Source organism: Equus caballus, chromosome 11, assembly GCF_041296265.1.
Source record: "Equus caballus isolate H_3958 breed thoroughbred chromosome 11, TB-T2T, whole genome shotgun sequence".
Taxonomy (NCBI): Eukaryota; Metazoa; Chordata; class Mammalia; order Perissodactyla; family Equidae; genus Equus; species Equus caballus.
In genome coordinates, this window is record NC_091694.1 from 22993131 (window position 1) to 23013320 (window position 20190).

Consider the following 20190-nt stretch of genomic DNA (forward strand, 5'->3'; position numbering starts at 1 on the left):
TTTTGCAGGCCTTAGTCACCAAATTCATCAGTAGTTCTTGCTGGGAGACAACTGCTCTTAGATGAGAGAACTAAAAGGCTGTTTTTATATGGCTGAAGTGAAGCAATTACATTAAAAGTATCTGCGACAGAACAAGATTTTAACATCTAGACTTGGGTTTGTGGGCCTGAGAATGAGTTTCTGAAACTAGGTTCCCTTCCTAGGAAGCCCTTTCTAGGATAAAAACCGAAATTTTCTTTTAAAAAGTGCTTGAAGAGTTGGGTTATAAGCCTTCCAGCTAAAATATGACCATTTTTAAAGCTCTCCAGCACTAGCTGCTCTTAAATAAGCTCATCTCTTAATCAGATTCTTAACAAGACAGTCACTAGAATTGCGAATTAAAAGAGGTATGAAGCCAAAGTCATATCTGCGTTGGAATACAACTAGGAGCAGTGGTCCTGCCAGGACTGCTGGAATTTATGACATAGCTCTTAATATTTTATCTTTGGTGCATGATTCTGTAGGTTGTCGCTCTTTTAAGGGTAAACTCTTATTCCTTAATTCATGGTAATTCGATCATAAGTTTCGAGACCTTAAGGGCTGGAGTTGCTAAAGTATAAAAGTATGATGATAGACGCTAGCTTCTATAGACTGAGCCAAGAAGTCAGATGAATGTCATAGTTTTAGCTCGGCAACCCCCCGCCCACTCGTTCAGACACGCTTGTTTCTCCCGCCAAAGTGGCGTCAGGATCAGGTTCTCACCAACCAGAGCCCTGATTGGAGGACGGACAGGCACTAGAGCCCATTGGGCGCCAGCGGCGGTCGGGCGGCGAGGGGCGGGGGAAGCCAAAGGCCCCTCTGCCTCGCCCGCCCCCACCTTCACCAAAGTGCGCCCCTCCCCCAGCTAAAGGAATGGTCTCCCAGCTCCAGCACTGCACTCCCTGACCCCAAGGCTCGAGGTGCGGCCTTACTGGATATACCCGGAGCAGAGGGAAGCGCAATTATCCCCTTGCCCTCCTGATCCATGCACAGGGAGACCCACGCCCCGCAGCGGCCCCCCAGGCCTCCCTGCAACACCCGGTAATGCAATCCACGGGGGCGGGGGAGGCGGCGGCATCGGCAGCAAAGGCGGCGGCAGCAGCAGCAGCAACACTGCCCCAATCTAGAGACAACCAGAAAGAGGAGGAAAATGGCTCCGAGCAGGGACCGCCTGCTGCACTTTGGGTTCAAGGCGACAGTGAGTGACAGGGGAAGGGAGTTGGGTGGCCGGGAAGGACAATGTATGCCAGCACAGGCTACCGGGGAAGAAGCGACAAGACTTATGGGGTTGGGAAGACAAGCCAGAAAGCTCAAGTGCTTGCTGGGTTGGTGCGTGCTGTTTGCTCGCAGAGGGGAGAAGAGGGGGCCCCAGTGCTGTGTGCAGTTGTCTTGCTCTCCTCTCTCTCACCGGTCCGCGAGCACGCGCGCACTCGCACCCGCCCCACAGCCCCTCCCAGACACAAATACACAGACATATAGGCACTTCCCTGCCTCTCCTTCTCGCGGTGGGCTTGCGTGCCTTGGAGGCCAGAGCGGGCTGCGCCGCCGCCGCCGCCGCCGCGCTCCGGCTGCTCCCGGCCGGACGGTCGCGGGCTGCGCCCGGGAGTGGGGGAGGGGTGGTCCCGCGCCGCCGCCGCCGCGGCCGCCGCCGCCGCGCGCTCCTCCTCCCCCCTCCCCACGCAGTCCCGAGGCCCGGGCGGCTCTGCCCAATGAGGAGCGGCGTTGCTGGCAGGTGGGGAGTGTTTTTGTTTTGGGTTGAAGTTGAGGCTGAGGAGAGAGCAGAGCTAGCGACGAGCAGTCGTCGCCGCCGCTGGGGCCGCGGGAGGTGGAGGAGGCCCCGCCGGAGTCGAGAGGTCTCCCCTCCCCGCCGACGGCCCCTGCCCGCCGCTCCTCGGCCTCCTCCGGGTGCCGGAACTCCTGGGCCTGCCCGGGGCCCCCGTCTTTGCACTCCGCACGCCGCAGCGCCCGGCCACGGCCGCACCCGCCGGCCCCATGAGGAGGGACGTGAACGGAGTGACCAAGAGCAGGTTTGAGGTGTGAGCTTGGGGGGGGCTAGGGCGGCGTGAGGAAGACGATTGCTGCTCTCGTGCCCCGAAAAATTCGCTCCTACAGAGCCTCCTCCCTTGCCTGGCGCCGTCACCCGCCGACCGCTGGGGCTGCCAGACTTCTTTCCCCTTTTTCGCGACCCGAAAGCCCAGGGCAGCCCGGCTTCCCTATCCCTCCGGGCTGGTCGCCTCCTGGTTCTTGCCTCAGCGGGCCCCGGCGGGGGATTAGCTCTGGCGCCCTAATTCCCCCCTCACCCCCCCCCTCCCCCCGTATCACTCAGTTTTCCATTCTTTGTACAATCCTTGGCTTGTCTCCCTCCACCCGGCAGAAGCAGCATCACAGCTCCGATCGATCGGAGCCGGCTTGTTTTCTTTCTGCCACCTTCTCGAAGCGTTTCTTCCTGAAGCGAGGGGGAGATGATGGGCCAGGGGGCCATTGCTCCGAGTTTGAGAGACCTTGGTTGAAACTAGGGAAGTGGAGGTGGTAGACTGGGATGGTGGAGACGACCACGGGTTTTCGGTGCTGTGTTTGGTTTGGGTATTGTTCTGATACTTCCTCTTCTTTCCCGTTTAGTCTGTACTTCTGTAGCTCATTGTTTCTGGAACTCTTAGATGTGTACAGGCTTTGAGATTGGGACGAAGGTCTGAGAGACTTCAGAAAATCCATTCAAGTATGTTTGTCTCTAAAACTTTTCCTTCTCTGGCAAGAGAGGTTTATAGTCTTGGAATTGAGGAATGGATGTAGAAATAAGAAAACATCTGAAAGCGTCTTTAGAGAGTAGTTACCGTGTAGGGAAGTAATTCCTTTGGGAAGTGAAGTATTGTATTTACAGATGAATTATGGTAGTACGGTAATAGGCAGGTGGGTTTATTTAGGGGATAAAAGAGAGAAAGAAACTTCTACAACACGAAGAGTAAATGTTACCTGGCCTTTTCTGGCGGAGAATCAGGCTGACCTGGGATCAGTCACAGCTCAGTGTACATCTCACTTGGTGTTTTTCTTCATTTCCATTTGAAGGATGAAATTGTAAGACAGTGAGACACAAGTTTCAGGAAACTTGCCAACTAGGTGCAGAGGGTGAAATTGTTACCTAGGGGTCTTCAGTTTAGTCTATTCTTTGATTTCTTTTCATGCTTATGGGAAAAATATTTTAATTTATCCACAAAGATAAAGATAGGAAGTGTTGGGGGAGGTTTAAATTCAGAGCTACAGTATTACTCTTGGCAGGCGAAGAGTGGAGAAAGTCAAGGAATTGTTCTCCTTAGAGTTTTCATATTTAATTTAGCGGGAAGAAAGTGTTATAGTAGATATGATTTGGTGTTTAATAGAACTTTATGTTGCCCTAATGTAGAGAGGCCCAATAAGCTTCATTGATGGTGGTTTCATATTCAATACTACTGTAAAAGTCCAGACTGTCATTAAAATTACTGAATAGACATTTAGCAGTTAGGACTCTTGAAAGGGAAACTCAAATACTGACGATTTGAGTGAGGGATAGCCGTTTGCTATTGCAGTCAGCTCTTTATCATTTTGCTATTCACTTTTAGGTTGTGTAACTGTTGGAAAGAGTTCTTTTATAGTACATGCTTTAAAATTGCACTGTTATATCCTATTTTTATAACTATCTTATTTTTTAATTTGTAGTTTGTAGTGGTGGTACTAAAATAATAAGAAAATTTATTGCTTTATTAAACATATTCATTAACCTTGATTGGTATGTAACTGGCACCTAAGGTTTCTAAACGTGTCTGAGAAGATAAAAAAGAATTAAGAGGAGGAGGGAACCCCCTTGTACATTGTTCATGATTAAAGTGTTTATTTATAAACCAAAAGCTACTCTTTTATTATGATGTGAGGTATTCCATGCCTGAATACAAATGAGAAGGGCTGGACATGATGTATGTTAATGAGTTTCATTATCTGAGTATTTCTTAAAATCATTTACCTCTTTGCTGACCTAATTTACAGGTAGCAAAACAAACTCTTTGGTCTCTTATGAAGTAATAAACTTACTGCTAATTCAATGAAAACATTTAAAATACTTAGTTTCAGTGGATAAATGACGTAGATAAAGCAGGCTTTTCATATCTAAAACATTTACATCAAATTTTTTTAATTCTCAAAATTACAGGATGCTTTTTAAAGGACGATAATTTTATGGGTGTAAGTGGATAGCTGATCTCTGAGAATTTTTGTGAATGCAGGAAATTTTTATAGCAGATAAATAATTTGAAAGTAGTTATGATTCATACAAAAAGTGAAAGATTTTCTTTTTCTTGGCCACATTGTTTTTTAGAGGGAAGATAGCTGAAGCTTATCTTTTTATGGTTGATTCATTAAAATCTTTTTGTAAGGAATATTCTGTGTTTTATGCTTTTGGATGTTGTAACTGGAGGCCACACACTTTAAATCTCACACTCAGGGGTAGAACTGTAGAAAAAAATTAAGTAAAATCAAGGGAGAAGAGTATCTGTTAGCCAGATGTGGAGCATTCTGTGGAATGACCAAAGTAGATGACTGTTGGATAAAAGTTAAAAAGATGTAGAGATATAAAAGTTATTGTTCTTTGCTGTATCACTTTTGCATTAAATCTATGCAGTAATAACCCTTGTGAGTTAACATAGTGTGTGCTGAATTGTTTGCTTCTTAATTGAAATTCATCATTCAAATACTTTTTATTAAATTACTTATAGTAAACTTAGTTTTGTGGCAAATTTTGATAATTTCCTTTCAAATTGAGTAACGGTTCTTGAAAGCCAGGCACTGAGCTAGATGTTTTACCTCAGTTCCTTCTGATTCTCACAATTCTATTTTACAGTTCAGGAAAGCTAGAGACTGAGAACTGTTCAGTTGTACAGCCAGTAAGTGGGGGAGCCGAATTCCAATCTGCATTTTTTTGACTCCACTCTATCATTCTGCTCTGTTTTTAGCATAACATACCATAAAATGTGTGGAAAAGAGCTTTCCTGAAGTTCTTTATCCAGTATATTTTATTTTGTCTTTGCTATCAAGAGAATGAAGCTATCCTTCCTTTAGAGTACTTTAAACTCTGCTATCTTAACGCTCAGTGAGATTAATGACAGATGTGTAAATATCTAGGCTAGCCCTTGAATCAAGTTTAGATTTTTTTTTCAGTTAAGCTTCTCTAGTTTGTCATACTCTTAGTAGCTCCATTATAAGAATAGTACTACTATTGGAAGAAAAATTCTGTCTGGGGTTTATTAAAAAGTCTAATATTTAAAAAAAAAGATTATAGTGATAACATTAACTGACATTCAGATAATATTTTAAAGTAGACTCACATAGTTAGGAAATGATAAGCTTCAATTTGGGTGTTTTGAATCCCTCTTAGTTATTGTGTTTCATCATACCTCACTGCTGCTCTGCTAAATTTATAATATTACAAGCCTGTGAGGTTAGGTTGTAGTATTTCTTTGCCTGCTTCATTTAATCAATCCACTTTGCCCAAAGTAAGAAAAATCATCAAATGTGGTATGGCGGAAAGAACATACTGCATTGGGAGTTGAGAAATGGATATTAATTAATCTTGATTTTTGCCACCAACTGACTATAACTTTGGTCGTTTCTTTTCACTTGTGTGGTTTGGTCATTTCCCTCCTTTGCAAAACAAGAGAGTTAGAATCAATTATTAAGGTTCCTTTTGTTCCAGAATCCTTTGAATTTGTAATTTTTTAATAAAAGCAGTGGACCATATTTCCTTGGCCATTTCTTCTGAAACAGCCACTCCAATATTAAAGTTTGTAGACTAAGTTGCACAGTACTGTTAAGGCTGCACTAATGACCTTTCTTCTCCCTTATGGTTTTATCTTCTAATCTAAAGAACATTCTGCATAGTAAATATTCCAAATTGGTGCATGTAGAAAATGTTATATATTTTTCCATGGGTGAAAGTCCTTTGTTTCACTCTGTTTGAAAGGCCTTGCAGTGGGAATGAGTACTATTAAAACTAAGGAATTTTGTTTTTAACACTTTAGAGATTGGTTTGAAAGCAGTTATTTAATGTTATAGAAAATCCAAATTAGATGTCTAGGCTTTTTAGGCCCATTCGGACAATCTGTCCTTTTTGAATATTGATGTTTCTTTATTGTATAATCATGGGTCCCTTTTACCTTTTGAAGCATGGTACCTTATATCATGTACTTATCTTGTAGTAATTCATTATTTAAAAATCAACAAATGTTTGTATTTTTCTACAATCTAGGTACGTAGTTGCATATTTTTTAGTTGTGGGTCCTTCTAGTTGTGGCATACGGGACGCCGCCTCAGCGTGGCCTGATGAGTGGTGCCATGTCCGTACCCAGGATCCGAACCGGCGAAACCCTGGGCCTCTGAAGCTGAGTGCACAAACTTAACCACTCGGCAACGGGGCCAGCCCCAGATGTAATCTATTTCTACATCAAAGATTTTCATTCATTAAATGAGTATTTCTGTTAGAAGTGTTCACACTTTTAGAGTCTTATATTCTTATGTTTTAGGTCATTTGTCACTTTTAGCTGTTAGTGTCAGTGTTGTTTTTTCATCTTAATTTTTAAAATCCTTCTATTTTCATCCCCAGAGTTGTCTTTTCCCAAATCTTTGTCTCATTTTTCTTGCAAATTAATAAGTACTTTTGTTACAGGCCAAGGATTCCATTCCTATCCCTAGCCCTTAGATTGCTGTTTCCCAACTGGTGACAGATTGGAAACTGAATTAAAATTTTCAGTAATCTAACTAGTGCTGTGGTTTTGGAAGGGTATTTTTAGATGTTCAAAATAAAATATTCCGTTACACGAGGAAAATCCAAGGGAGGGAGGAAGAAGAAAGAATGCCCTTAAACTGACCAAATTTAGCTACTTGTGCATAGTTGTCTTTACACTGTTTTCCTACATGATCTTCCAGACTTAGTGAATTGTTAGACCCCCACCCAAAAATTGACTCAGAAATGAAGGTGTCCAACTGTGGTTTTATAGTTTTATGTCTTAATGCACTTGGACCCATTTGATAAAAAATTTTAACTTAATAGCAACAAACAATAGGTGGTGGTATTGAACTATGCAATAGCATTGTGCTTGCTTCATCTTGCTTTATTATATAACTTGAAAAAACAGAGGTATGTATTCAAATGTAATAAATCCGTAACAAATTTACATTAGCTTTTGAAGACGTTCTGTTAAAAGAATGGCTTTGCTGGGTAGTTATTTTGAGCACATATCAAATAACTATTTAGCAGGCATGTGAGTTATAGCTATAGGTGAGTAACCTCTTTATTCCCCAATCGTGTTTCCTCCAGTTTGATTTTCTGACATTCTGTTGACTTTAATAAGCCTCATATCTGATGATTGTAATGAGGTGGAAAGATAATTGATTTAATCCATTTTTGCTTACTCTCTTAAGTTGCTGTGAGGTTAAAGTCACCTATTAAATTATGGTAGACAAGGACTTAGTCAGTTATGAAACAAATACTGGCCATTTCTTCTGTCATTTTTGTCTTTCATCCCAAGAATTTCTAGTAAAAATTAAAAAATGGAAATAGAATACTGTGTAAATAAGTAGTAAATTGATCTTGCATTACTTTGGTGCTAAGACAGTAATCTAACAACATGAAGGTGAAGGTTAGCAATATATCAAAGGCCTGTCCAATTTCATATAATCAGGTGTACCAACTATTATGGTATTTCTTGGTAAGTGTGACTTTCTGATCAACTGTAGGATGCAAGTAGCTATAATCTCATAATCATTTAAAAATAAAAAATGGAAAAACATTCTCAGATTTACTTATAGTTTGCAATGATAAGAAGAGGTTATAGGTATAGCTATTCTGGATCCTTTACTATCTGCAGAGTGAGGGAATTTATGTGGCAGGTAGGACAGGCAAAAAGAAAATAGTAAAATTTCTAGATTAGGTAGGTTTTTAAATGTAGAGTACCTGTTCTTATGCATATGTTACCCTTGGTTGACAGTTTAGGCCTGGAGAAGGTCATTGCCAACTCACTGTATCCTGAATTACAGTTACCAACAAAGGGCCAGTTTTGTTTTGTTTTTTGTTTTCTTTTTTGTTTTTTAGAGGTGGGTGGAGTGCAGAAAAAGAAAAGGGATTTGCAGTTCCTTGCAAATTAACAATTTAATGTTAACTATAAATGTTAGCTGCAAGGTTTTCCAGAGTCTCTGTTAGAATATGTCATCTTTTGGGCCCGGCCCCATGGCCAAGTGGTTAAGTTTGCGCCCTACGCTTCAGCGGCCCAGGGTTTCGCCAGTTCGAATCCCGGGCGCGGACATGGCACCGCTCATTAGGCCACGTTGAGGCGGCATCCCACATACCACAACTAGAAGGACCCACAACTAAAATATGCAACTATGTATTTGAGGGATTTGGGGAGAAAAACCAGGAAAATAAAGATTGGCAACAGCTGTTAGCTCAGGTGCCAATCTTTAAGAAAGAAAAAAAAAGAATATGTCATCTTTTTTTGTCATCTTATTTTTTGAACCAGTTCATCTATATCTTTTATTGTTCTAAATGTGAAATTAATTTGAGTAAGGAGAGAATGAAAGCTTTAAGGTGATGTCTTAAGGATCTCGCAAAGGGAAATAGTTCAGTTCTGAACTATGAAATAAGTACTCCCATATATATATATTTTTTATACATGTATGTATGTGTGTGCATGTGTCTGTATGTATATGTACCGGTATCTGTGTGACCTTGGGTAGGTTACCTCCCTGGACCTCCATTGTCTTAACTCTCAGGTTCCTTCTAGCATGGAAATTGTGTGATTCTCTGTAAATAAATCTCCCAACTTGCTGTTTGTTAGAGATTAGATACTCAGTTTATTGCCAGTGTTCTTACATTTCTTTGCTTACAGCTTCTAGGAAGGACAAAATAGTTGGACTTTATGTTCTTAACCTATATTCGGCTTTGGATTCCTGCTTGTTTTTGCCCTGAATTCTAGTAAAAATGGAGGTGGACACTGGAAGAAAAAACCTGCAATACATACGTCTGTCTGAATGAACACCTTTGCAAAGGGAGTGAAGAATGGCTATTATTGTGTGATATCTTGGAGTTTAGTGTGCTGTAATCCAATTTCTCAGAGTTTATGGAATTTATATATTTATGTACATGGAACCTATTGAAGAACATTAGCTTTGAGGTCTGAGTTTGAATCCTGGCTTTGCCACTTAGCATCTATGTGACTTTGAACAAGTTATTTAATCTCGCCGAGTCTCTAATTTTCAGTATCTAAAATAGGTATAATACCTACTGCACTAGATTGTGAGGATTAAATTCTATTATGTTTGTGTACCATTTAGCAAATTGTCTACCATACAATAAGGGCCCCATAAATGATTAAATGATAAATGATAAATGACTATCATATTACTTTGTGGAGTATACTACACAATAAGCACTCACTAAGTGATGACTATTATTATATTACTTTGTGGAGAAGTGTTTTTAGGTAGACTTTGTAAATTATTATTTTAAATGCTTTAAAGGAATTTATTTAAAGGAAAAAATCTGTTATAAAAGAAAGAATATAAGTAATTATCTTTTTATTCATCTGATTCAGTTTTGTATATTGGGTTTATTAAACAGGAATACCTGTGAATTTTAATCAATCTAGTTGAACAGTAATAATTTAGCAGTGTTTCAATCTGGACTTATACTGCAACTATTATTGTATTCATTGTTAGGCAAAGGTGGATAAATGTCTCCTAAGATGAGAATCTGGCACCAAATTGTAAGTTGACATTTAAAATACTAGATCAGTCAGCTTTTACCCCAGAAACTGCTCATTCTTCCCTGTCTGATTTGTAGAAAATAAAACTATGGCATGACTGAACACAGACAAGTAGAGATGCAGAGGCCCTAAGTGACATAAATTTCATCTGAGCTCATCAGTCTCTGGTCCAGACAGAGAAGTTTGGCCTAAATATAGGAATCAGGATCTCAAGAGACCTAATGTTGGCACTACTGTGAGCTCACACTGAGCCCTGGGGAAAAACTACTTACCTCTGTCTTTAGAGTGCTAAAATAAGATTTTCAGTGTTTCTTTCCGTATCTTATTGCAAACTGAATTAATGTCAATTAAAGATTAAACCTAAAACTCATACTTTTTAGTCGTGCTGGCTGGGTTAAATGGACATTATTGAGGAGGAATAAATGAAAGTAAATTTCATTTATTGCAACTGAATTCTGTACTAGAGATAAATAAGTAACAACCCGAATCATCAGTGAAGATTTTGCATAATACTAATCCCTTGAAACCACTGGCATTCACTGTATGGGAGTAGATCTGGGCATGCAAGTTTCCTAGAAGTTCTTTAAGAGATAGTGATGTAAATTTCTGTTAAAGAAACACTTGGATAAGGAGATACGAAGGTAAATTTGTTTGCAACCTGAACTCCATGGGAAAATAGATTTACATATCATGAATTTGACATCATAAAATAAATACCTCTTCTCTCGGATTTCTGTCCTATCCTAGATGTTTTAGCCTTAGAAACAAGGTGCATTATCTGATGTACAGCACCTAAAAGATAGTTATTTTACGACTTGTACATTTTACATGATCAAATACATTTTTTCACTGATGAAGCCACCACACCACACTATAAGACCTCTCTGGCTGCCAAGAACAGATGTGTCCAGGAGCCCAGCAAAGCTTATCTGTCGTTGTCTGGTGCTCAGAAAATCTCAGTATAGAAAACCAAGGCATGCTATTGGTGGGAGTTCAGTTCTGTTCAAAATTTATTTAGCGCTAACTATGTGTCAGATAGTTAGAGGTACAAAACTGCTCCAAAACATTGTTTCTGCCTCAGGGAGTTTGTAGTCTAGTTTGGAAGAAAGATACATGAGAAAGATAATTTAGTGTGTTCTCTTTTAAATGCAGTGATAGGTAAATGGGAGAATGAGATAAAAACCAATTTTATGAAAAGCATTCATACCTCCTGTGATCCTCATACTGCCATATAAGATGCATTACACTTTATTTAGTGCTTTTAACAGAAAACAAAATCCGTTGACCCTGCTTTTGAAAAATATTAGCACTTTACTGTCAGGTGTAAGAATTGATTTTTAAGAATACAAGTATATGAATTATTTATCCTTATCTGTGACATTCTCTCCATGGTTACAAGGGAAAAAATTGGCAGGTTTTTATTAATAATATCTTTGGTTTTACTGATGCATCTTTAAGGAAACAAAACAGTAGCACTATTAATGACACAGCTAATCATAGTAGCTGCTCATATCTAAAGCAGAACATTCCTCAAAGATTTAAGCAGAAATTAAACAAAGTTAGAAAAAGAGTAACGGGAAAGTAACTCACCACTTGTTCCAGGAAATGGTATGTAGTTATACACATAGTGTTCCATTTGTTTCTAAGGCAAAGTATTAATCTTGTTAAGGAATTTATGAATGACTCTGCATAATGCTCACCCTCCCATATAGTATGTACGGCATCCTACTAATGCCCCTTCAGTAGGACAGATATTTTGAACTATCTTAAATAATAAATTAATAGTTTTACACATTGAAGAGCATGTTTCCACTTATGATTTTGTTTGAACTTAAAAAAAAATAGGTAGATGTTATTTCTCTATTTTATAGATAAGAAAGCAGATACTTGGAAAGGCCGTTATTTTCCCAACATGAAATAACTGAGTATGAAAGCCAGAACTTTAATCCAGTTGACTGGAAGTTTGTTATACTTGCCTGTAGGGTATACTAACTGAGAATGGGTTGTTTTGAACAATTCACCCATTATTCTCTTGATCCATAGCAGGCATTTATAAGATGTTTGGCTAGGATTGATTAACCCTTGAGTTTGGGGCCGTAGAATTCAGCGAAGTTTAATTGTGTGGGGACTGCAAAGTATGGGAATTGAATCCTTACTTTGGCTTATTAGCCATACTTTACTAGCCAACTTAAATAATTCCCCTAAACAATCATGAACAAATATTCTGTATAAACCATACCAAGTCATGAATTCCTTTCAGATACCTGTGCAATAAATCACAGTTGGACAAAAAGCTATTAGTATATTATCCATGTATGTTGACTAAAACTAATCTGATTACTATAATTCTTCCTCATGAAGACTAGGGGTGAGATATTAAAAACAGTTTTATACTAAGTATTTGTAGAATCTTGAATATAAGTTTATGAGGCTTCATATTCAGCGTTTTTCTAAGTTTTGTCCTTAGGTTTGATTTATAAAGTCCGGGCAGCATTTTATTCAATTTTACATAGTATATTAGTAAAGATGAAAAGTAGCAATATACTACTATTGAGTTAAAATTAAAATTTAGGTTGTAGTATTTTATGACTAAACAGACATTTCTTGGTAAAAGATCAAGTAGGTTTAGTAGAATCAAAATAAGTTTTTAATGTTAGATAGATACCAAGAAACACGATTACCATCTTCTAGAGTGTTTAAATTATTTATGTCAATAATGTGAAGTTTACATTTAAAATGATCCCATCCATAAAATATAAGGTGTGCTGGAGTTATATATTCAAGTGAAATATGTAATTAACTCATACATTACCTTTTTAGTCTTGATAATACTAAATACCTACCTAGATCCAGTTTTGTTCCTCTAGGCTTTACATGTTCTGGCTGTTGTCCAGTGGCTGGGGTTTTGTCAGTGTTCTCTAGCAGCAATGTTGTTTCAGAGATGAATTAACATGAGAATGATAAACCACAGGATTCAGGGCAGCATCTTTCTTTCTTTCTTTTTTTTTTTTTTTTTAGATTTTATTTTTCCTTTTTCTCCCCAAAGCCCCCTTGGTACATAGTTGTATATTTTTAGTTGTGGGTCCTTCTAGTTGTGGCATGTGGGACGCCACCTCAGCATGGCCTGATGAGCGGCACCATGTCTGCACCCAGGATCCGAACTGGCGAAACCCTGGGCCACCAAGAAGCAGAGTGTGAACTTAACCACTTGGCCATGGGACTGGCCCCCTCAGGGCAGCATCTTGCTAGGAACTAGGGGAGTATATACATCCTCCACACTACCTTAATTGGAAACAATGTTAATCTTCTGGGGAATTCGGCCTGGATGTACATTCAAGTTAAGGTCACAGCCAGCTAAATAGTATTTGTAGGTAGTTGTTATGCTTAATGCCAGTGGTACTCTTGAAAAAGGAAGTGATCAGATAGAAGTCTAAGAAAAACTTAACCAAGAACTAGCTCAGTAATCTTTCTTGTAGCTTTTATTTACTGCAGCTGAGTTGGTTTGCAATCTCTGTGAAATGTTACCATTATTTCAGCCAATGGAAACTTTAGCGTCAACCTCTTTGGCTGTCCTAAAGTAGCCTCAGGTTCCTCAGTTTCTGTTTCAATGACATGTCTTTCTTCTGCCCACTTCTTTTTTACAAAAAAAGGCAGTTATAGGAATAGGCCTGTGGTCTAATTTGGGGCTGGAAATGGAGATTAAATTGTTGCTTTAGTATTTGTTCTTGGAAGAGAAGTTAAAGTATAATTTTCTGTTCACCTTGAAGTGAGTTTCAAGTGAAAAGTATTTCCTCCATCCTTCCATTCTCCAGAGGTATCCTTTTATAAATTATGTGTTTATTATTGTTATGTATGGTTATGTTCATATTTTATGAACAAACAGGACTATACTAGATGTATGGTTTAGCACTTTGCTTTTTTCTGGGTTTTAAAAAATATATATATGATTCTTTTTAATGCTTTTTTGTTGGTGAGGAAGATTGGCCCTGAGCTAACATCTGTTGCCAATCTTCCTCTTTTTTTTCTCCCCAAAGCCCCAGCACATAGTTGTGTATCCTTGTTGTAAGTCATTCTGATTGTTCTATGTGGGATGCCGCCACAGTATGGCTTGATGAGTGGTGTATAGGTCCACACCTAGGATCCGAATTGGTGAACCCTGGGCCGCTGAAGCAGAGCGTGTGAACCTAACCACTTGGCCACGGGGCTGACCCTTCTGCTTTTTAAAATTAAAAGTTTTAATTTACATAAGCAATACATGAATAAATTTTTATTTAAGAAATTAAAACATTCAAGTATGATAAAAATTCCCCTTTATACTATCCTCAGTCTTGTTCCTCTTCTCTCTACCCCTCTCCATCTAAAGGGATAAGGACCAATTTTAAACTTGCTGAATATCTTTGCAAGTTTTTCTATGCTTTTTATTTTTATTTTTATGGGTTTTTTTTTTGGTGAGGAAGAGTGGCCCTGAGCTAACATCTGTTGCCAGTCTTCCTCATTTTGCTTGAGAGAGATTGTCTCTGAGCTAACATCTGTGCCAGTCTTCCTCTATTTAGTGTGTGGGATGCTGCCACAGCATAGCTTGATGGGCAGTGTATAGGTCCACACCGGGAATCTAAACCTGTGAACCCCAGACAGCTGAAGCAGAGCTCACAAACTTAACCACTATGCCACTGGGCTGGCCCCCTATGCTTTTTATATAGCATTAGTTTTGTGTTTGTGTGTTTACATACTTAGCCACTTACTGTGCCTGTCATTCTGAAACTTTAACTACAATATGTCTTAGAGATTTGTTAGATATATTTCTCTTAACAGCTACATAGTATTAATATTCTAGTTTGTATAGCTAGCGGTTAATGGAGTTAGGCTTTCTCCTTGGTATTACTAACAAAAATGCAACAGATATTCTTGTACATGCCTTCTGAGGTACATATACAAGTTTTCCTTTATGATAAATATCAAGAAGAGGGAGTTCTGGGTGATAGGGAATATATGGTTTTTAGGCTTATTAGATACTGTCAGATTGCCTTCCTAATTTATATTTTGGCCAGTAGTATGTGAGTAAACAACTTTCACCACATCTTCACCAACGTGACGTTTCCCAACTTTAAAATTTTTCAATGATAGATGAAAAATTGTGTTTTATTGTTTTATTTTGTATTTTCCTATTACTACTGAAGTTGAATGTCTTCCTGTTTTAGTCTTCATGTTTTGTTTTTTTATGTGTGTGTGAAGAAGTTTGGCTCTGAGCTAACATCTGTTGCCAATCTTCCTCTTTTTTTTTGCTTGAGGAAGATGGTCCCTGAGCTAACATCCGTGCCAGTCTTCCTCTACTTTGTATATGGGATGCTACCACAGCATAGCTTGGTGAGCGGAGTGTATATCCATGCCTGGAATCCGAACCTGTGAACCCCAGGCTTCTGAAGTGGAGCACATGACCTTAGCCACTGTGCCACCAGGCCAGCCCCAGTCTTCATGTTTTATTGATCATTTATATTTCTTCCGTAAATTGCCTATTTTATCCTTTGTCAAGTTTTAGAAATTGGGCTTTTATTTTTACTCCTTCTTAGACATTCTTTTTATTTGTTTGTTTTTTTCTTTCTGCTTTTTCTCCCCAAATCCCCCCAGTACATAGTTGTATATTTTAGTTGTGGGTCCTTCTAGTTGTGGCATGTGGGATGCCACATGAATGTGGCCTGATGAGCGATGCCATGTCCTCGCCCAGGATCTGAACCAGCGAAACCCTGGGCCCCTGAAGCATATGGCGCGAACTTAACCACTGGGCCACTGGGCCAGCCTCTCCCTTAGACATTCTTTATATCAGATAATAACCCTTTGTCTACCTATATATTTGCAAAGATGTTCACGAGTGGGCTTGTCTCTTAACTTTGTTTAAGTTTGCTTTTTGTGTTTATAAAAAAATTGTCCCTGGGCCGGCCCCATGGCCGAGTGGTTAAAGTTCCGCATGCTGCACTTCAGTGGCCTGGGGTTCATGGGTGCAGATCCCAGGTCTGGACCTACTCCAATCATCAGCCATGCTATAGAGGCATCCCACGTACAAAATAGAGGAAGATTGGCACAGATATTAGTTCAGGGCTAGTCTTCCTCAAGCAAAATGAGAGGAGGATTGGCAGTGGATGTTAGTTCAGGGCAAATCTTCCTCACCAAAAAAAAAAAAAAAAAAAAAAAAACCTCATCCCAAGATTGTATTCTTCCCTATTTTATTCTAGTATTTCTTATAGTTTTATTACATTAAACTTTTTTTTACATCTAAGTTTTTAATCTACCTGGAGTTTATTTTATGAGTTCTAACTGAACTTTCCCCTCATGTTGATAGCTGGTTGTTCTAACATGATTTAGTCTTTTTTCTCCTCGCTGGATTTGAAATGCCATTTCTATCACATAACTATTTAAGCGAATTCAGAGGTCTGTTTTCGAACTATGTTCTGTTTCTTCCATCTATTTTTTTACTGCCAGTACCACAATTTTAACTAATTGGCTTTATACATTAATTTAGGGAAATTGACATCTCTTTAATATTTTCCTTCTCATTCATGAACATGATATTTGTATTTATTCAACTTTTATCAGCAGGTTTTTATAGAGTTCTTCCTTTAAGATCTTACACAGTTTTGTTAGTTTTATTTCTACATACTGTATAATTTTTAATATTATTACAAATAGGTTTTTTTTCTGTTACATTTTCTAATCATTAATTCACTCAGTGTATATTTGTTGAGTTCTTTCTACATGCCTGATATTCTTATAAATGCAGAGGGTGTACAAGTGGACAAACACAAAATTCTACCCTAATGGAGTTTAAAATTTAGTGAAGAGAGATTGGCATGAAACAGATAAAAAAGTAAATACATAATATGTCTGATGCTGATAAGTGGTATGGATAAAAATGAAGAGCAGGAAAAAGAGGAAAGGAGCTGGGCATGGTTCATATTTTACACAGAACGGTTAAGGAAGACCTCACTGTTAAGGTTAACATTTGAATAGACTTAAAGAAATGATGGAGCAGGAAAAAACCATTACAGGCTAAGGAATGCAAAAATGAAGGTGGGAGTCTACTTGATGTATTCTGGGAACAGTGAACAGGGTGAGGTTGGGTAACAGTGGTAGGGAGAGTCAGAGAGTCATAGGTGAGAAGCGGGGGAGTGAATGGAAAGTAGAGCAGATCATGAATGGTCTTGTTGGCCCTTTTAAGCTCTGAATTTTATTCTGACGAGAAGCTATATAGATGTTTGAGCTGAAGAGGAACATGGTATAATTCATGTTTTGAAAGGATCACTCTTGCTTTGTGGAGATGTAGTATATAACTGGCGTTCAAGGCTCTTGGAGTAATCCAGAAAAGTAATAGTGTTACTTTGTATGAAGATGATTGTGGTGGAAGTGTAAGAAGTAATTGGATTCTGGATATATTTTGAAAGACGATCTGATAGAATTTACAGTCGTTAGAAAGCTGTAAAGTTTGTGTTTTGATTTTTGGGTATTCATTTTTGTATCCAGTTTGGATACTCTCAGCTACAAATAATAGCAAACCTTTTTAGTGGCTTAAGCAATAAGGTGTTCGTTATCTCACATTATAAGGAGTCCAAAGGAAAGCATGTTCCAGGATTAAGAAACATGGTTTAGAGTGGTGGTTTTCAGACTTCAATTTTGTGTAACAGTTACCTGGAAAGCTAGTAAATCACCTGGGTCCGTGAATTTGCATTTCTAAGAAATATAAGGGTGATGCCTAAGAGACTGACTTGGAGCATAATAATTAGAAGAACTTTAGTGTTTGAAGCACAACTGTAGAGCCAGACTGCTTGGGTTCAAATCTCAGCTCTGCTATTTCCTGTCTATATTTGAAATTTTCTGGCATATCCATCTTAGGGGGTTATTTTATTGTTCCTTTCTGATTTTATTGTATAATATGTGATATTAGTAGCTTGTATGATTACAGGTTTTTAAAATTTTCTTTGTGGTCAAGTACATTATCAGTTTTTGTAAATGTTCTATGTGTTAGAACAAAGTAGGATTTTCCGTTTATTGAAAGCTTGGGTTTGATGTGTAAAAGAAGATCACAGACACAGAATTTTAAAATGACCCACAACTAGAAGGACCTGCAACTGGGCTATACAACTATGTACGGGGGGGTTGGGGAGATAAAGCAGAAAAAGAAAAAAAGAAGATTGGCAACAGTTGTTAGCTCAGGTGCCAATCTTTAAAAAAAATAAAATTAAAAAAAATAAAATAAAATGAGACTGCCTTTTGAAAGGACTGCATTGCAGAAAGGAAGAAGAGAAGTGATTGCCAGTCAAAGGCTGGAGAGCAGAATACTTCCTTTTCTTAATGTGTCAAAATTATGGTCTTTCTTTTTATATTTGAATATGAAATTGTGATGGACCAACAGGAGGAAGGCCTCAGGACCCTTAAGTAGAGGAAACAAAAAAAGATTCTTAGATGGAGGAGGAAAAACCTAGTGATGTTTAGCAGCAGAGGGGAGGTGGACCTTGTGTTTGGAACTTACAAAATTTTAGAAAGGCTATTTAAATTTAGAAAACTTCAAAAGGGATGATGACACTTTTGAAAGAGATCATAGTATTTGTCCAGTAAAACATTAAGGATCTGTTATTTTCTTAAGATTTTATCATTTTCTAATTACTGACATGCAGTACACTGTCTAATGGCAAAGCTGATTTTTTCATCAGTTCACATTTTGGCTGAGATCACTGTTTAAAGCAGTGTGACCTTGGAATATATTTAAGCTCTGTACCTCAGTTTTCTTATTTATGAAAAGGAAGTAACAATAGAATCCTTCTATCTAGGGTTACTGAAAGAGTTAAATGACATATAAAAAGTGCTTAGAAGGGTGCTGGGTGCACAATACGCATTCAGTAAATTTAAGTTATTGTTATTATTTGACTCAGTTCGTTACACATATCTGTTAGATCAAGCTTGTTATATGTGTTATTCAAATTCTCTAGGTCTTTATTAACTTTTTGCCAATTTTGTCTCTTGGTTTCTTTAAGAAGAATGTTAAAGTTCTCTGGCCGTGTCTAAATTTGTTTATTTCTTCTCACAGTGCAGTTTTTGCTTCATATATTTTGAAGCTCTGTTGTTAAATATGTAAACTAAAGAATGCTAAATTTTTCCTGGTAAATTGTTTCTATGTCTAGAAAAAATATATCCCTCTTTGATTCTTAATGATTTTGTTCTTGAATTAAACTTTAATAATATTGATATAATAAGTAGTTTTATTCTAGCACGGAGTTTATTTCTTTGAGTTCTCGCATTCTAGATTTTGGACTGGTAGTTCTTTATGCTGTTTTTTGATCTTCTGTGCTTTAGAAAAAGTTACTTTAGGGGCTGGCCCCATGGCCGAGTGGTTAAGTTTGCACGCTCCGCTGCAGGCAGCCCAGTGTTTCGTTAGTTCGAATCCTGGGCGCGGACATGGCACTGCTCATCAGACCACGCTGAGGCAGCGTCCCACATGCCACAACTAGAAGAACCCACAACGAAGAATACACAACTATGTACCGGGGGGCTTTGGGGAGAAAAAGGAAAAAATAAAATCTTAAAAAAAAAAAAAAGTTACTTTATTGAATTATTGTCATTATTTTAAATATTTCACTCAACTTTTTAGTGCTCCTTAGTTGCAGGGTTCATGAGAATAATCTGGTCGTCACTCCTTTAAGCAGAAGCAGAAGTACCTGGTTCAGTTTTCTTCTTCTGAAAGTAGATCCTTTTAAAAAATCCTTTTACTGTAGACCTCTGGGTGGTGAACTCACCTAATTGCTCTGTATGTGGAAACATCTTTTTTCCCCTCATTGCTTGGGTCAGCTGGGTACAACATTCTCAGCTGTAGTTACTTTCCCTCAGCACTCTAAAGATACTCCTCTGTTGTCTTCTGAACTCTATTGTTACCAAAGAGAAGTCTATTGTAAATTTATTTTTGTCTTTCTTCTTGAAAGACCTCTTTGAGTACACATTTTTATATTATATTTTTTGTTGAGATATAATTCATGTTACAAAAAGGTTCACCCTTTTATAGTGTATAATTCAGTGGCTTTTAGTATATTCACAGATACGTGCAAACTATCACCACAGTGTATTCTGGAACATTTTCTACACTTCTGAAAGAAACTTGTGCCCTTTATCTATTCCCTCCTTACCCTACCACCCTCTTGTTCTAAGCAACCACTAGTTTTCTGTCTCTGTAGATTTCTCTTTTCTGGGCTTTCATATGAATGGAATCATACAGTATGTGGTCTTTTGTCTGGCTTCTTTACTTAGTGTAATGTTTCCAAGCTTTATCCATATTGTTTCATGTATCAGTACTTCATTCCTTTTTATGGATATACCGCATTTTGTTTATCCATTCATTTGTTAACTGATATTTGGG

General features: G+C 38.4%; 1 protein-coding gene across 4 annotated transcripts in view; it reads left to right on the forward strand.

The window, feature by feature from the left end:
- Positions 1–692: 692 nt before the first annotated feature.
- The window catches only part of FBXL20 (F-box and leucine rich repeat protein 20), a 108604-nt gene continuing 89106 nt past the window's right edge, over positions 693–20190 (forward strand). Inside the window, exon 1 of one of the 4 annotated variants that reach the window (XM_023652605.2) lies at positions 693–1216. In XM_023652605.2, coding sequence (XP_023508373.1) covers positions 1169–1216 — 48 coding nt within the window. In that variant the 5' untranslated portion in view covers positions 693–1168. Of the gene's footprint in view, positions 1217–1606; positions 2053–20190 lie in introns of those variants that run through there. The other 3 variants (XM_070227412.1, XM_023652606.2, XM_070227411.1) reach the window with 3 other exon arrangements.